We start from the raw sequence: 16683 nt of genomic DNA, 5'->3' as shown, positions 1-16683 counted from the left end.
TGCACATTGCACAATTATTCAAGGGACAAAAAGTATCTTAAGTGGAGGTTGGCCAGTTTATGCTTAGATTTTCTCTCTCTATTTAATCATTCTTTGGTTGGATACATGCATACACAGTGTGTGGATAATATCTATAGTGTAATAATCTTTTATTCATAAAGTGAGTAAGAAATTCAACTACAGTTATATCGAATGATCATTATTCATGGATGAAATTTTTATTTATTGATGATTAGCAGGACTATTATATAAGCCTTGACCCTTGGGCAAACTGAAAAATTTAATTTAATTAAAAATTTAAAAAGAAATTAAAATAAAATAAAATATTATTTTTTAATTAAATTAATGGGTCTGTGTGTGAAAGGAAGAAGATGATATATATATATATATATATAGAAGTGAAAGGTAGGATATTCCTTGAGTTAACTAAGGGTAGTTTTGTAATTCCGTATTGGTGAACTGAGGTTAAAGATGTCATTTTAGACATTAGAAGGTTAAAATTGACTTTTTAACAATTTGCTGATGCTGACATCAGCACACACCATGAGTTGCTTAACGGCAGGGGGTAATTTGCTACACAAACCAAAACCTTAACGGAGGTTGGTGGAATATTGAAACATAGAGGAGGTATAAGTGGAATATGAGCAAACGTCAGGGGGTGTAACTGAAATTAACCCATTTTTAAAACATTAAAGATATTATGTCCCCATAATTGGAATAAAACTTTATTGGACGGATATTTTTACAAGACCCCCCAAGTTGCAGACCTAGAAAGAGAATGGTGGGCAGGCCCATTAATATCCTTTTCAAGCAGGTTTAAGTATGGGTTGAATTTTGCCACCATATGTATATAGGGCCAGCACAGCGCCAATATATTTCAGCAATTCGCAGATCGGCCCATATATCGGTAGAGACTAGAGAGTGGGAGAGGGGAAGAGAGAGAAGATGAACCACGGCCAGCAATCGAACGAAGGCAGACACGACGACGATACTGCGCTCTCCGATTTTCTCGCGTCCTTGATGGACTACACCCCTACTGTAAGTTTTCTTGTAAAATATTAAATACTAAGACATTTGCTATATCAATATATCATTGTAGTGAGAAAATATATATATATATATATATATATATCATTGTATTTTTCTTTGTCAAGATTCCTGACGAATTGGTAGAGCATTACTTGGCCAAAAGCGGATTCCAATGTCCCGATGTTCGACTGTAGGTACTCCCAAACTTTTTATTTATTTAACTTTTTTTATAAAAAAGGTTGAGATGCAAATATAACGGAAACCCAAGTTAAGAGGAATTTGACTGAAATAACCTGACTACTTGTACCCACTTGGTTCAGTTACATGCAGGTTTTTGTTTATGGTTTGAACTCATGAAATGTCTGCTATTCAATATTTCAGTTTAGTTGGTTTTCCTCAGTTTCATAATCAAACTAATGTTGAAGCCTCTTATATTTAATTTTTGAGTGTAACAGTGTGCTCAGTTTTCCCTGCTATTCTTAGTTCTTCATTTGTGCTATACTGTTATGTTATTTATGTGATGTTGTGGCCCCGTCCGGGTTGTGTTGGGACCCGTTTTGCTTGTGGGTCGTGGACCTCCTTTAGCACTCTCTTGAGCTTGATATATAAGGGCACTTAGGTTTTGGTGTGGGATATCGAGACACTTAAAATCGCACAAAAGAGATAGAGAGAGAGAACAGGGTTTGGGGGCTGAAATTTGTAATCTTGCATAGTGAATTATTTCGTTGGATCTTCAATGTGGACCTAGGTTTTGCAAAATCACGCTAAATCTTTGTGTTCTTTGTGTAGCATGTTTATTTTCTGTTGTGATTCGTGATTGTTTCTTGGTTTTGCTGCATTTTTTTTCGACAAATGAAAAAAAAATTCTGAACTCAATTAAGCAAAAGAGTTGTATTACGTCTGTGTTTTTTTTTTTTTTTTTTTTTAATTGTTTTCTTATAAGCATAAAAGGCAATCTATTTGCTTCTTCGTCTTGTTGTGTTATTGTTTTTTAGTGTATGAAAAGTGAATATATCCTATCAGGGAGATTGATGCTCATCACAGTTAGGTTATTTTGTTACTAAAATGGGGATCCTCATACTATGTTGGATTGATTTGGGGTCCTCAGGATTGGACCGAGAATCGTAAGATTTTACAAAGTGAGAATCGTAGGATTAACATACTTGTATTTCTGCATTAAATAATTATTAAATATTACATATGACAAAACCTAAAACTCATGAAAAAAGTGTAGAAGAACTAGGACAAGTGTTTTAAACACAAACTTCCGAGAGCTCTCTTTAATAATATTGGAGCACATTATCCCTCACAAAGTAATTTGAACACTACTATTTTGACTAAGATACTCCCATCTTGTTTTCATTTCAAATTCTTGCTGTAAGTTTTACAAGAAGTTTGAGGTAACTCAATATATATATATATATATATATATATATATATGTATATCTATGTGAAATTTAAAAGAACTGGAAAAATTCAACACAATTGTATTCATCCCAATAGGGGTATTTATATGTGTGTTACGTAAAAGGGAAGCTTAAATCTAAGACTAAATGTAAGCTAAGCCTATAATTAAGCCTAAACATATGTAACAAAAGCTATGCAAATATATAAGCTAATATCAAGTCTAAATCTAAGGGGCATCTTTTTTTTTCTTTTGGGAGTGCTCCCCTCTTGAGCGCCTTTAATGAAATTTTACTTATATATATATATAAAGACTAACTATGTGTAACAAAAGATATGCAAATATACAAGCTAATATCAAGCCTAAATCTAGGGGGGCTGTCTAACACTCTCCGCAAACTCAATGGTGTAGGGAGGAAGAGTTTGGAATGCATAAGCTCAGAGCGAATGCTTGTGAAGCCCCTTAGTGAATATATATGCACTTTGAGGGCAGAAGGAACAAATTGAACTCGATGGCTACCATAGAGAATAAGTTCCCGAATGAAGTGATAATCAAGCTCAATATGCTTGGTGTTAGCATGGAAGAAAGGATTGGATGCCATGTAAGAAATGTTAAGGTTGTCACAGTACAGCGTGACGGGTGTGGAGAGAGGCACATAAAGCTCACATAGAAGATATCGTTTCCAAACGGTCTCTGCACGTGCTTGAGCAAGTGAGAGAATAGGCTATTTCTTAGCACTAAGAATTGAGATGTGGGCCCAAGAAAACATAGTAGCTAGAAGTGGAATGCCGAGTATCAAGACAACCGGCCCAATCAGAATCAGAGAAGGCATGAAGCAGAAGGACTAAAGCACCAGAGGAAGGGCGAAAGACCAATCCAAGATCCAAAGTGCCTTTGAGATAGTGCCGGAATCTTATACTACGGTGACTTTTTCTTTCTTTCCCATGCACCGGAGTCTTTACCTCCGGTAACTTTTCTCTGATTTCATCTCTGTCTTTTCTTTTCTTCTTTTCTTCCGGTTGACTACTGAATGAAGTCTTTCCTTGAAATCGCAAAGCTTCCTTGCCTCTTTAAGGGAGGACTGTTAAAGCTGCTAAGCCAAACAGAGGTCCTTCAATCTATTTCATTTTAGAGCCTTTTTTTTTGCATTGAATTTTCCTTATCTTCTTGGTCCCTTCTTTCCATTTTCTAAATTGGCAATATGATAGTTTTCAAATCTGCATCCCACGCCCATCTGCCATCAAAGTTCTTCTTTTAGGGGAAAAATATTGGATTGTAGAGTGAGATCCTTAAATGATCTTGGCTAGCTGCTTCACCAATTTGTCTCTAGACCGAACTTGACCTTAGTGAGCTTCTTTAAGAATGCGCTCATAACGTGTTGTTTTGTTTTTCCTGAGATCAACACGGACCCATTGGAAGTACTAGGGTCGTCTTACTCTTGTTCACACAGTATTAGAAGTCAGATGTTTGGTGGGGAAGTTTAACAAAGAGGTTGGGGGTTGTGATCAAATTGCAGATTGGGTGTTGCGAGTGTGGAATATTTCTTATGATGTTGCTGTTTCACCATTACCTGATTTGTTACTTCTTTTCCACCTTCCCTCCCAATTGGAGGCATGTCGGGTATTGAAGGAGGGCCGATGAGACTGCGGTGAGGTGACGTTGTGCGTGGGCACTTGGGGTTGAAGGAACAGGGGTTGAAAAGGGTTCGATTGTATGACCTTCCTTTACACTTATGCTGTCATGCCCTTTACACTTGTGGGTGATTTTTGTGGATGGTTCGTGCGGGCTGAAGCTGATGAGACCAAAGATGCCAAGAGTGTTCGTATTACGGCGTGTGATGGTTCTTTTTGTCCTCAAGCGCTCTTCATACACGACGATCGATATTGTTATAAAGTTGCGATTTGGGAAGAGACTCCACCAGAGCCTGTGCCTACAACTGAGAGTTTGGATGGAGGAGATGGTGCACATATTATGAAGGAGGAAGACTATCGGAAGCTTTTTAGTATGGGTGTGAAAGGTGCCGACGATCTCCAGAAATGTTTCTCATGCTCACGCAGATAGTGGATTTGAGGGGAAGAGAGGTGGGACACATGGCGGGCACAGAGCCCATTATCCGGATTCCAACCTTATTGTTAGGGATGATTTGAATTTCAAAACGAGGTCACGTGTAAGGGGGAGATCTTTTGATGATGTTAAAGGATGGTGGAGATCTTCTAGAAGATTAAGTGGGTTTCGAGATGGGAAGGGTGCTGGACCCGATCCAAGGGCATTTGTTGACCCAACTCATTCTGGATCAAATCGAGAGAATACTTATGATGTGGGCTTGAATAGAGAGCCCATTTTCGGTGCAAACATGATAGGGCTGGTGCATCAAGGTGTGGGTAGTTCTCATTTTGGGCCAGATTTTATATTGCGATCTGGGCCAAACAAAAAGGCCCAAGCTCCATGTCTGATTGCCCTCATTATATTGGGCCCAATTTTAAACAACGATTTGGGTCAGATTTAAAAGGCCCAAGATCCATGTGTGTTTACCATCAACATAAAGTATCTGCAAACCTTGTTTGCATAATCGTTTTGGGCCTCTTCAGTTGGGACTTAACAGTGGACTTCATGATGGGTTACATTGCCACAATGACTGTTAATGTTAAGTACTTTGATCGGCATCCACAACCTTCTTTTCAGTCTCAAAATTTACATAGAAATGTTAGACGTTCTACAAACAGAAGATAGTCTAGACAGGAGAAACAAAAGTGGGTCAAGACCAAGGCATATGATATGAACTCCGGTAAGTCTCCTGTTCTGAATTCTTGGAGCCTTTCTTCTGCTCCTCCTTCTTCTACTCCTTGTGGGGTGTTAAGGAGTTCGGTGGAGATGGATATTGGTGATTTGCTAGTTGGTTCTCGACAACTGTTGCCCGTCGTTGAAGCTGAGACGGAGGGCTGTTCGGATGTCGATTATTTGTTTTCATTAGTGGGGTCCAGGACCCCTGGGACTCTGGCTTGTGTTGCAATAAATGATTTTTCCACATGTTTGAAGGGTGGGGAAGAAGTTACAGTTTATGTTGGCCGAGAAATGAAATTCCAGTTGATGGATGAGTTTGCAGCCTTATTGGTGAAAGAGTTGCGATTGCATAAAGCCTTAAAGGGCTTAATTGTGCTTCGATGGAGGGATCTGAAGCATGCAGTGACGATTCAGAAGGAGAGTTTGGCACTCCGGTGGCTGCCAGTTGTGCATCTGTTTTTGTCTTGGATGAATGGGATGGGACATCGAACACATTGATGGGTGGGGATTTGGGGATTATGCCCTAGGATGGTGTTGCAGATGGTGATTTTTTTGTCCCTTTGGCAGTGATGGACCCTGAGGGAGTGAGGAATGAATCTTCGGATATGGGTTTAGGGGATAGGGAGGTTGATGTGGATTAGGGATAATGCAGGGGTTGTTGGCAACTTGGTTGGAGTATCCTATGAAGGGGAAATCTATCAGGCAGTGGGACTACGATTTTAACAACATCCAGTAAGTGGGGGGCAAGGCAAACGCCTTTGGAGAGAGGGGATAGGGAGGTGAGGAACCTTATCTCGTATGTCAAATATGAGGGGAAGAGTAGGAGATCAAGGGAGAGGGGTTGAGGGAAGAGAATAGGGAAGAGAAGAGGGAAGGAGAACTTAATTGTTTGCGCATGAATTTACAAATTTTATCATGGAATGTCCACGGTTTAAATGACTCGAAGAAGAGGAAGGTGGTGAAGTTGGTGATTAGTAAATGGAATGTTAATGTGGTATGTTTGTAAGAAACGAAACTTTCCTTGGTTTAAGATAAGGTGGTTAGGAATCTTTGTGGTGCTAGATTTGTGGATTGGGTTGCTTAGGATGGTATGGGTTCTTCGGGGGGCATTTTTTTTTCCCTAGTTGGTACTCACACACACATGCCTCCACCGAGGCTCGAGCCCTTAACCTCTCTTTGAGAAGTAGGGATTTGGTACTGCTAGGCCACTGGCTTGTTGGTTTCTTCGGAGGGCATTCTTGTGATATGGGAAAAAAGATGGGTCTCAAAGCTTGATCTGTGTGTGGATGGGAAGATTTTCGGTTTCTTGTATGTTCTCTATAAGAGGAGGATGGATTCCATTATATTTTCTCGGTCATCTATGGCCTAACGAGGATAACGTTTTCCATTTGTTGTGGAGGAACTTGGTTCTGTTCGGAGAAGATGGCCTCCGCCTTGGTGTGTTGGAGGGGATTTTAATGTTATTCGCTCCCCTAGTGAGAGGTTGACTGGCCCGCGCCGCCCGGGGGGCGGGGTGGGAGGTGGGGTTGGATCCAAGTTCATTGCCGATTTGCAATTGATTGACTTGCTGTTGGAAGGGGCGACATTCACTTGGTCCAGTGGTAGAGAGTTTCCTACTCTCTCTCACTTGGATAGATTCTTGTTATCTGGAGATTGGAAAGAGAAATATCCTGATGTAGTTCAAGCGAGTTAGCTAGACCAACTTCGGATTATATTCCTGTGGTTATGGATTGTGGGGGGTTACGGAAAAGCTCTTCTTTTAGATTTGAGAATATGTGGCTTCGAGCAGAGGGCTTTATTGAGAGGGTTCACTATTGGTGGGAGGGATATGATGTGATAGGTACTCCAAGTTTCATTATTTCAGAAAAATTACGTGGTTTAAAGGAGGAAATTAAAAGATAGAATAAGGAGGAGTTTGGGAACTTAGAGTGGAGGAAGAACTGGGCGTTCTCAGAGATTGCTGATATTGATTGCATGGAGGGATTGGGAGATCTTGGGGATGTTTTGAGAAATAGAAGGGTGGTATGCCAGGCGGAGATTGCTGAAATAGCTGTGTTGGAGGAGATTTCGTTGAGACAGAAATCTAGAGCCCCGTGGTTAAAGGAGGGGGACCGTAATTGTGGCGACCTTGTGGGCGGGTGCAAGAGGCATTGGCAGCTACCACACTGGCAAGCTACATCCAAGTTCATTGCCGATTTGCAATTGATTGACTTGCTATTGGAAGGGGCGACATTCACTTGGTGCAGTGGTAGAGAGTTTCCTACTCTCTCTCGCTTGGATAGATTCTTGTTATCTGGAGACTAGAAGGAGAAATATCCTGATGTAGTTCAAGGGAGTTGGCTAGACCAACTTCGGATTATATTCCAGTGGTTCTGGATTGTGGGGGGTTACAAAAAAACTCTCCTTTTAGATTTGAGAATATGTGGCTACGAGCAGAAGGCTTTATTGAGTGTTCACTATTGGTGGGAGGGATATGATGTGATTGGTACTCCTAGTTTCATTCTTTCCGAAAAATTACATCGTTTGAAGGAGGAAATTAAAAGATAGAATAAGGAGGAGTTTGGGAACTTAGAGTGGAGGAAGAACTGGGCGCTCTCAGAGATTGCTGATATTGATTGCATGGAGCGATTGGGAGATCTTGGGGAGGTTTTGAGAAATAGAAGGGTGGTATGCTAGGTGGAGATTGCTGAAATAGTTGTGTTGGAGGAGATTTTGTGGAGACAGAAATCTAGAGCCCCGTGGTTAAAGGAGGAGGACCGTAATTGTGGCGACCTTGTGGGCGGGGTGCAAGAGGCACTGGCAGCTACCACACTGGCGAGCTACATCCAAGTTCATTGCCGATTTGCAATTGATTGACTTGCTGTTGGAAGGGGCGACATTCACTTGGTCCAGTGGTAGAGAGTTTCCTACTCTCTCTCGCTTGGATAGATTCCTGTTATCTGGAGACTGGAAGGAGAAATATCCTGATGTAGTTCAAGCTAGTTGGCTAGACCAACTTCGGATTATATTCCTGTGCTTATGGATTGTGGGGGGATACAAAAAAGCTCTCCTTTTAGATTTGAGAATATGTGGCTTCGAGCAGAGGGCTTTATTGAGAGGGTTCACTATTGGTGGGAGGGATATGATGTGATTGGTACTCCTAGTTTCATTCTTTCCGAAAAATTACGTCGTTTGAAGGAGGAAATTAAAAGATAGAATAAGGAGTTAGGGAACTTAGAGTGGAGGAAGAACCGGGTGTTCTTAGAGATTGCTGATATTGATTGCATGGAGGGATTGGGAGGTCTTGGGGAGGTTTTGAGAAATAGAAGGGTGGTATGCCAGGCGGAGATTGCTGAAATAGCTGTGTTGGAGGAGATTTCGTTGAGACAGAAATCTAGAGCTCCGTGGTTAAAGGAGGGGGACCGTAATTGTGGCGACCTTGTGGGCGGGGTGCAAAAGGCATTGGCAGCTACCACATTGGCGAGCTACATCCAAGTTCATTGCCGATTTGCAATTGATTGACTTGCTGTTGGAAGGGGCGACATTCACTTGGTCCAGTGGTAGAGAGTTTCCTACTCTCTCTCGCTTGGATAGATTCTTATTATCTGGAGACTGGAAGGAGAAATATCCTGATGTAGTTCAAGTGAGGTAGCTAGACCAACTTCAGATTATATTCCCGTGGTTATGGATTGTGGGGGGTTACGGAAAAGCTCTCCTTTTAGATTTGAGAATATGTGGCTTCGAGCAAAGGGCTTTATTGATAGGGTTCACTATTGGTGGGAGGGATATGATGTGATTGTTACTCCAAGTTTCATTCTTTCTGAAAAATTACGTCGTTTGAAGGAGGAAATTAAAAGATAGAATAAGGAGGAGTTTGGGAACTTAGAGTGGAGCAAGAACCGGGCATTCTCAGAGATTGCTGATATTGATTGCATAGAGGGATTGGGAGATCTTGGGGAGGTTTTGAGAAATAGAAGGGTGGTATGCCAGGCGGAGATTGCTGAAATAGCTGTGTTGGAGGAGATTTTGTGGAGACAGAAATCTTGAGCCCTGTGGTTAAAGGAGGGGGACTGTAATTGTGGCGACCTTGTGGATGGGTGCAACTGGTAGCTACCACATTGGGCGAGCTACAGGTGCACAATCCCACATCGCCTGGGTGTGGAAAGGGGAAGTGTTATACATGTAGGTGTGTCACTCCAATTGGTATGAGGCCTTTTGGGGTAAAGGTCAAGAGCAAAACTGTGCGGGTTCTGGCCCAATGCGGACAACCGTGTGGTGGAGTGGGTCGATACAGTAATACGAAGTTTTTCCATTGACTTGCTAATGCACATCAAAGGGGCAATCATATCGGGAGGATGTGGGTAGGGGTAGCAATATTTGACATAACACGCTAACATGACTCGAACATTACACAAAATAAGTTTGTTCTAATCGTGTCGGCCCGGATTGATATGGTAATTAAATGTGTCGTGTTTGTGTTTAACATGCCAACTGATGTGTACCAAATTATACCACTCGCAATAACACGAATCTTTGTAGGATAAGGCTATATTAAGGGTTAAGTGTTCAATTAATCCGATTTTGATTCAGAGAGAAAAGATTGTTTGATTGGTTGTTTGTCACGAACATAAAACAAAAATTAAACAAAATTAGAGTAAAGAGATCAGAGAGAGAGAATCTTAGGGATTGACTTCACCACGAACCTTGTACTGGTCAACCTTTTAACCTTGGGATTTCAACAATTTATGTATTATATGAATTAAACTCAATAACATTAATTTAATTCGGGTTTTTTTTTTTTTGATAAGTAATAATTGAAATAAAAAAGGCGTTCAAGAGGGGAACGCATCCCTTATACAAAAGTGGAACTAGGGATTAAGATCCCAAAGAAGCCAAAAAAATAATTAAATTTTTGGAAGAAGAACAGGATTTCTTCTTCACATAACTGAAAAGAGAGCATATGATGTGAAGTTTTAGACTCGCCGTGGACGATTCTTTCCCTTCGAACATTTTACTATTCCTCTCCTTTGAAATGCACCACCAAACACAATGTGGTACAACTCTCCAATAATCGCGAATAGCGCTACTCACACTGCATCCTCTCCATATACAAATCAAATCCTTAGGATAACGAGGCATAACCCAATGCATATCAAACAGACAAAAGATAAGATTCCAACAATCCCTCGCTATAGGACAATGTATTAGAATGTTAGCAACTGACTCACCATCTTGTTTGCACAAACAACACCAATTAACAAGACAATTGCCCGTTTTCCTTAGATTATCAATCGTAAGGATCTTACCCCAAACAGCGGTCCAAACAAAGAATTCCACTCTAGTTGGAGCCATAGAACGCCAAATAGTCTTCCATGGAAAATCAACAATATCGAAATCAGAAAGACATAAGAATAAGGAACGAACTTCAAAGTGACCATGGGAAGAGGGAATCCATGTCATAACATCACTACCTCTGCCAACTGCCTCCTGTCGATACAACAAATCCATGAAAACACATACCTCGTCCACCTCCCAATCCTGAAAAGGGCGTCGAAATTGCATGTCCCACGTAATCCCTCTACTATCAAGTTGATAACAGTTGGCTACGTAGGCAAGTTTATCAACTGCAATACTGTATAACCTGGGAAATGAACGAGATAAAGGCTGGTCCCCACACCAAAGATCCTCTCAAAAGCGTACACATCTGCCATCACGAACTTTGAATCTGATATGAGTAGAAAAAGCATCCCATCCCTTCCTTATGAATTTCCACGCCCTAACTCCTCCCACTAGAGAAACCAAACAAGTAAAAGACCAACCACCACTCTCTTCCCCATATTGACATGAAACTAGCTGTCGCTACGGGTGATGCCTTTCCCTTCCATACCTTCACAGCCATTTACCCAGAAGAGCTTGGTTAAGAGGGACCAGTCTTCTGATACCAAGACTACCAAACTTCATTGGCTTGTAAACTTGTTCCCAATTGATAAGGTGATACTTAAATTCATCACCTCTTCCACCCCAAAGGAAATCCCTTTGATACTTAAAAAATAAGTAGGAAGGCTCGATAAAGTGCTCTTTTATAAGCGTAACTTTCCCTCCCTTAGACAAGTATTGTTTTTTCCATCCTGCTAATCTCTTCGCATACTATCAATCACAGGGTCCCAACACCCCACTGTTCTAGTGGAAACCCCTAAAGGCAAGCCCAAATACTGAATTGGAAAAGAACTCACCCTACACCCAAGGACTTCCGCTAAAGAAGAAATATCCTGAACACCTCCAACCGGCACAAGCACACTTTTAGCCACATTAACTTTCAGACCAGAGACGGCCTGAAAGTAGGCCAAAATGCACCTCAAATATCTAAGCTAAGACACATTAGCATCACAAAAAACTAGGGTGTCGTCTGCAAAAAGTAAATGAGAGACCTCCATCTGATGAACAGAATCTCTTCCCACCATAAAGCCCTTGATAAGATAAAGATCCTCTGCTCTTCGCATAAGTCTGCTTAAAGTCACGAGCAGAGAGATTTAGCGCAACGGCACCGCCTGTGCGGCACCAAGGCGTTACTTCAGCTTGCGCGAGCGCCCTGATTAGCCACCACGACCTGCCTTCCCAATGATACATGCTGACTTGTTTCGGCCTGCCATGGCCTCGTTAGGGGAACGGCTCCAGCTCCCGACCAGTTTGTGCAGGGATGGCCAATTCCCTTCTTTATAGTCAAGTCCACGACTAGCGACAAGTACCTTGAACTGAACCGAGTCGACCGGCCTGAACTCTGAAGAGGTACCATCTTGTGGTCCTGCACGTCCCTTCCCTGGAACCATTCCCAGTCAATGAATGTTCTTAGCCAACCAGCATGCGTGTCTTCTATGCTCATGGCTTCGTTAGGAATCACAACGTGACACTCTCCCACCTGAATACTCCGACGCCCTTGTCGCAGTACAGCGCTGACTGTCACGAGTGACACTCTCCCATCTGATACTATTTACTGTCACGGGTGGGCGCTTGCCCATTTACCCAAAAGCTCGAACTATTGGGTAGTGCTGCATACCCACCCATTTATACCCAATTACTTTCCCATCCGATTCCGATATGGGGCAAATGACCCTTGTTACATTCTCTCCCACTCAAATTCGCAACGCCCTCGTTGCGGCTCGGACTACCTTGCCTACCTGGAGTGTTCACCCGGACGCCTTCCGTGCGGGGCGCTTGGCATGGCACCGAATCAAGGACTGGGTCTGGCTCTGATACCAACTGTCACGGGTGGGCGCTTGCCCATTTACCCAAAAGCTCGAACTATTGGGTAGTGCTGCATACCCACCCATTTATATCCAATCACTTTCCCATTCGATTCCGATGTGGGACAAATGACCCTTGTTATATTAAATCCTCCATAACAATAAGAAAGAGGAAAGATGACAGGGGATCTCCTTATCTTAAAACCCCGAGAGCACCCAAAGAAACCAATAATAGACCCGTTCACAAGAACAGAGAATTTGACTTACGAAAGGCATGTCTCAATCCATTTCCTCCATTTACTTCCAGACCCCATTTTCTGAAGCAAATAAAGCAGGAAATTCCAATTCACATGATCATACGCTTTCTCAATGTCAAGTTTGCACAAAACTCCAAGAACTCCACTTCTCAATTTGGAATCCACACATTCACCTGCAATAAGAACTGTATCAAGAATTTGTCGTCCTCCAACAAAAGCATTTTGGGAATCCGAAATAATCCCATCCATCACTCCCTTCAACAAAAGATGTTTCATGAATTTCAACTAACAATAACCTATCTCCAGGTAGCACGAATTATCTACCTATCTACTTCTAACTAATGTTGTAGTATAACTTGTCTTCCCTAGGCATAGCCTATGAAAACACTTATTCATGAAAAACGTTGGAACGCTATTGCATGATCTCTATACTTACTGTCAAGAAGCCCTTATGCTACCATCTTGTACATTAAAAATAGGTTGAGAATAATTTAAGAATAATTAAATCTAAGACAAGGTATTAATTATTCAAAAACCATTATTTCATTACAACACCAATTAATGTGACTCAATTGTTCATAATCATGCAATCAAAAGACATACACTATTAAATTCCCAAAGTTAGAACAATCAAACTATAATACTTGGATCGGGTTACATCAATGCCCTAAGAAAGGAATTAGTTACTCATGATGATGCAAGATATCATCTGTGTTGTTGTGGTCTTCATCATCATGGACTGCACTTCTCTTCTTAGGATCTTCACCTTTAATAACTACAGAAACCCTAAAAGCCGCCACTAGATCTGAACAGAAAACTGAGATAAAAATAGAGAGAATCGAGAGAGGTTTTCTGTGGCCTTGTGCCTTTTTATAGAAGAACCGACTTCTAATAAGGCTTGGATGGACTTTAGGTCTTCTGGGGTCATCTGGGCCGTCTAGGATGAAATATTACATAATTAGAACAAATCCCGCAACTTAAAATTCTGACTTATCAACAATGGCTCGAGCCGAAAGCTCGAGCTATTTTGAAGGGTGCTCGAGCCCAACTTCTATACTTAGCCAAATTTCTTCAAATCTTTTCCGAAGCGTCTTTTTCATCAACACTTAGAATATTTTTGGGAATTCTTCTTTAACAGTGCTCGATCACCTCGATTAGTGCTCGAGCCTTGGAACTCCGGCTCAAGCTTTTTGGGAAAAGGCTCGAGCTTTTTGACTTTGGCTCGAGCTCTTTGGCTCTGGCTCGAGGTCCTGGCAACATGGAATTTCCGAAGCGTCTTTTCATATTCCGAGGCATATTCTGCTCGAGCTTTTTGGCAAAGGCTCGAGCACCTTGAGTTCTGGCTCGAGCCTAAAGATCTCGGCTCGAGCTATTTTGCCTTGGTGGAATTTCTTGCTTCTTGGTTTTGTGCTCGAGACAAGGAACTTAGGCTCGAGCTGTGGCACTTGAACTTCTCCAAAATTCACCATTTTGATTCCAAGCTTGCTTGAGATGATCGGGAACGACTCTGTAAGCTTCGATATCTGTCTTTTCATCTTAAAGTCCCAGTTGTAACTGTTTCTTTAGGCAAGTACCTACAGACACGAAGTAAACATAAATCAGTCTAACAATGAATAGAAGTATCACTTTAGGTCCTAACATACGTATATTTAGGGGCTTGAATAAGCAATATTTAGCGCTCATCACCAACCCGTTGAACTAAACGTGTCAGTCGTGTACGTGTTAAAAATGACCCGTTTAGCTAAACATGTTGAATAAACATGTCATGTTCGTGTCAGAAATGACTTAAACGTGTCTTGTTCCGTCGTTTCATGTCGTGTCAAGTCTTGATTCATTTATTAAACAGAGTAAACGCGTTGTGTCGTGTTTTTCGTGTAATAATCGTGTCGTGTTCGTGTTAAGATTTTTTGACACGAATAGTAATCGTGTCGTGATCGTTTCGACCTATATAATAGAATACCTATGCTCTGACGCAACACGAACACAACCTGCTAACACGAGTCGCCATCCCTAGGTGTGGGTGGAAGGGGAGTTGCTTTATGCAAGGATGTGGAGGTTTGTAGAGGAATTGCCTATTTTTATCAGAATTTATTCATTAGGACTCACAGTTGGAGACCGTTGCGTGAGGGGCTCCCGTTTGATTCGATTTTCCAGGTGGAGAGTGTTGGTTTGGAGAGACCTTTTTCTAAAGAGGAAGTGCGTGTAACGACCTAAAACATCCACATACATAGTTACGTTGATAAGGCAACATTCATATGACATAATTGGTTCAAATTACATTGTGAAATGGCTCAAAAATTATAGGAAGGAGTATAAATCATAATGAGACCACAAAAGATGAATCATAGGTCTTAAAATCATTCCTCTCCACAAAATACATAAATAGCCATCGATTGTGCATTCTTGACAAATTACATCATTGTTTACAAGTTGTTCATAAACATAAAAAAGTTACACATGAATATGGTCTACACATTATATCCACCAAAAGCAAGTCCAATTTCCTCATAAACTTCAAAGATGAGTTTGAGGATCCTCCTCCACTTCTTTTCTATTTCCTGAAAAATGTTAATAATAGAGTGAGCGCTACGGCTCAGTAGAGGATGCCTAATTAGCATCTCCTCAAGTTGAGTAAATAGCACATGCTTTACATAATGAGAATGAAAGGAGGGAACGGGGTCATGCTAAGGATTACACAAGTACCATTCCATTCATCCAATGAACATCATGACTTTAAGGAAATGAAATGCATTATGAAGTCCACATGCCACACACACACACCACATCGCCATAAACCCACGCCGAAAATGTGCAAACTAGCCGGGCTTTGGGTACCTCCCTCTGTCCCTAGGGGGAATTTGCTATCGTCCCTGGCAAAGGGTACCTCCCAGCTACCATTTGGGGCCCGAGTCGCTAAATTGCTTACGGGTATCTCCCGTGCCCCTATTAACTAATTAGTAGCGCCAATATAGGGGTACCTCCCCAATACCGGGTTTGAGAAAAGAAAATTTTTATTTTCACAAACTTGTCAAATTCACATTTTCACATTCCCACACACATCTCTACACAACCACACGATGATATGGAAGATGCTATGAGGATGAAATGCGCCATACTTGAAGGAACCATACTTTCCATAATCAATATACAAACATACATGAGGTAATAAACATGTTTTTTTTTTTTGCATACAATTGACGAGGAGATTCACATAGACAATTAGACAAACACATGGCATGCTAAACATATCTCGTATCAATTTTATAGCAAAAAGACATCAATTACCTCATGAAATTCAACCTGTAGCAAATTGAATAGCATGATTTCATAAATTATTCACAAAGAGAGCATGGAACCTCATATAACTCAATACTTAGGCAAGAACTTCGATATATAGCAAACCCTAGGAACCAAACTACACAACCACTATCAAATTAACATGCTTGCAAAGGGGAAAAACATGAAATTACTTACAATAACTTAGGAATATACTAGTTAGTCAACTCTACCTTAATGAAGATGAAACCCTAGCCCTCTTTGAATTTTGGATTCTCTACAAGCCCTTGCAAAACCGGTGCCAAATGAAAGCCCTTGACGAGCTCTTCAAGTTTGCTAACTGTGGCTTTGGCTAATTTTGAGTGTAGGTAGATGAAATCAAGGGTTTTTGGTTGTAGGTTTGCGTGTTTGTAGAAAGAGAGAAAATATAGGGAGGGAAAAAGAAATGGCTGGATGGGGGAGGAAGAAATGAGCAAAATCTGATGTTTGCTCCCCTTAGTCACGTGTAATCAACTCGTGGACTCCACCTTTGACCACCAAAAGTACTAACCTACTCGTTCCATGTGCAACATACTACTATCATGCCACGAACTTGCATTTAGCCAGTTATATACATATAATGCACCAAATAATGGAACTAGTATGATGCTAATGATGTCAGTAAAATTCTCGAGCACATAAATCCGTGCGTGGGGCCCACGCGAAACCTTTCGGC

General features: G+C 41.3%; 1 protein-coding gene across 1 annotated transcript in view; it reads left to right on the top strand.

Annotated features, from left to right (window-relative positions):
- The first annotated feature begins 782 nt into the window (after positions 1 to 782).
- The window catches only part of LOC132304559 (transcription initiation factor TFIID subunit 10), a 46460-nt gene continuing 30559 nt past the window's right edge, over positions 783 to 16683 (top strand). Inside the window, exons 1-2 of the mRNA XM_059802308.1 lie at positions 783 to 1038; positions 1155 to 1219. Coding sequence (XP_059658291.1) covers positions 946 to 1038; positions 1155 to 1219 — 158 coding nt within the window. The 5' untranslated portion in view covers positions 783 to 945. The remainder of the gene's footprint in view (positions 1039 to 1154; positions 1220 to 16683) is intronic.

This window comes from Cornus florida, unplaced genomic scaffold, assembly GCF_030987335.1.
Source record: "Cornus florida cultivar Cherokee Brave unplaced genomic scaffold, ASM3098733v1 CherokeeBrave_3.0.0_Hap2_Chr04, whole genome shotgun sequence".
In the NCBI taxonomy this organism is placed as follows: domain Eukaryota; kingdom Viridiplantae; phylum Streptophyta; class Magnoliopsida; order Cornales; family Cornaceae; genus Cornus; species Cornus florida.
Note: the sequence above shows the minus strand (reverse complement) of the source record. Positions and strands in the feature narration are given on the sequence as shown.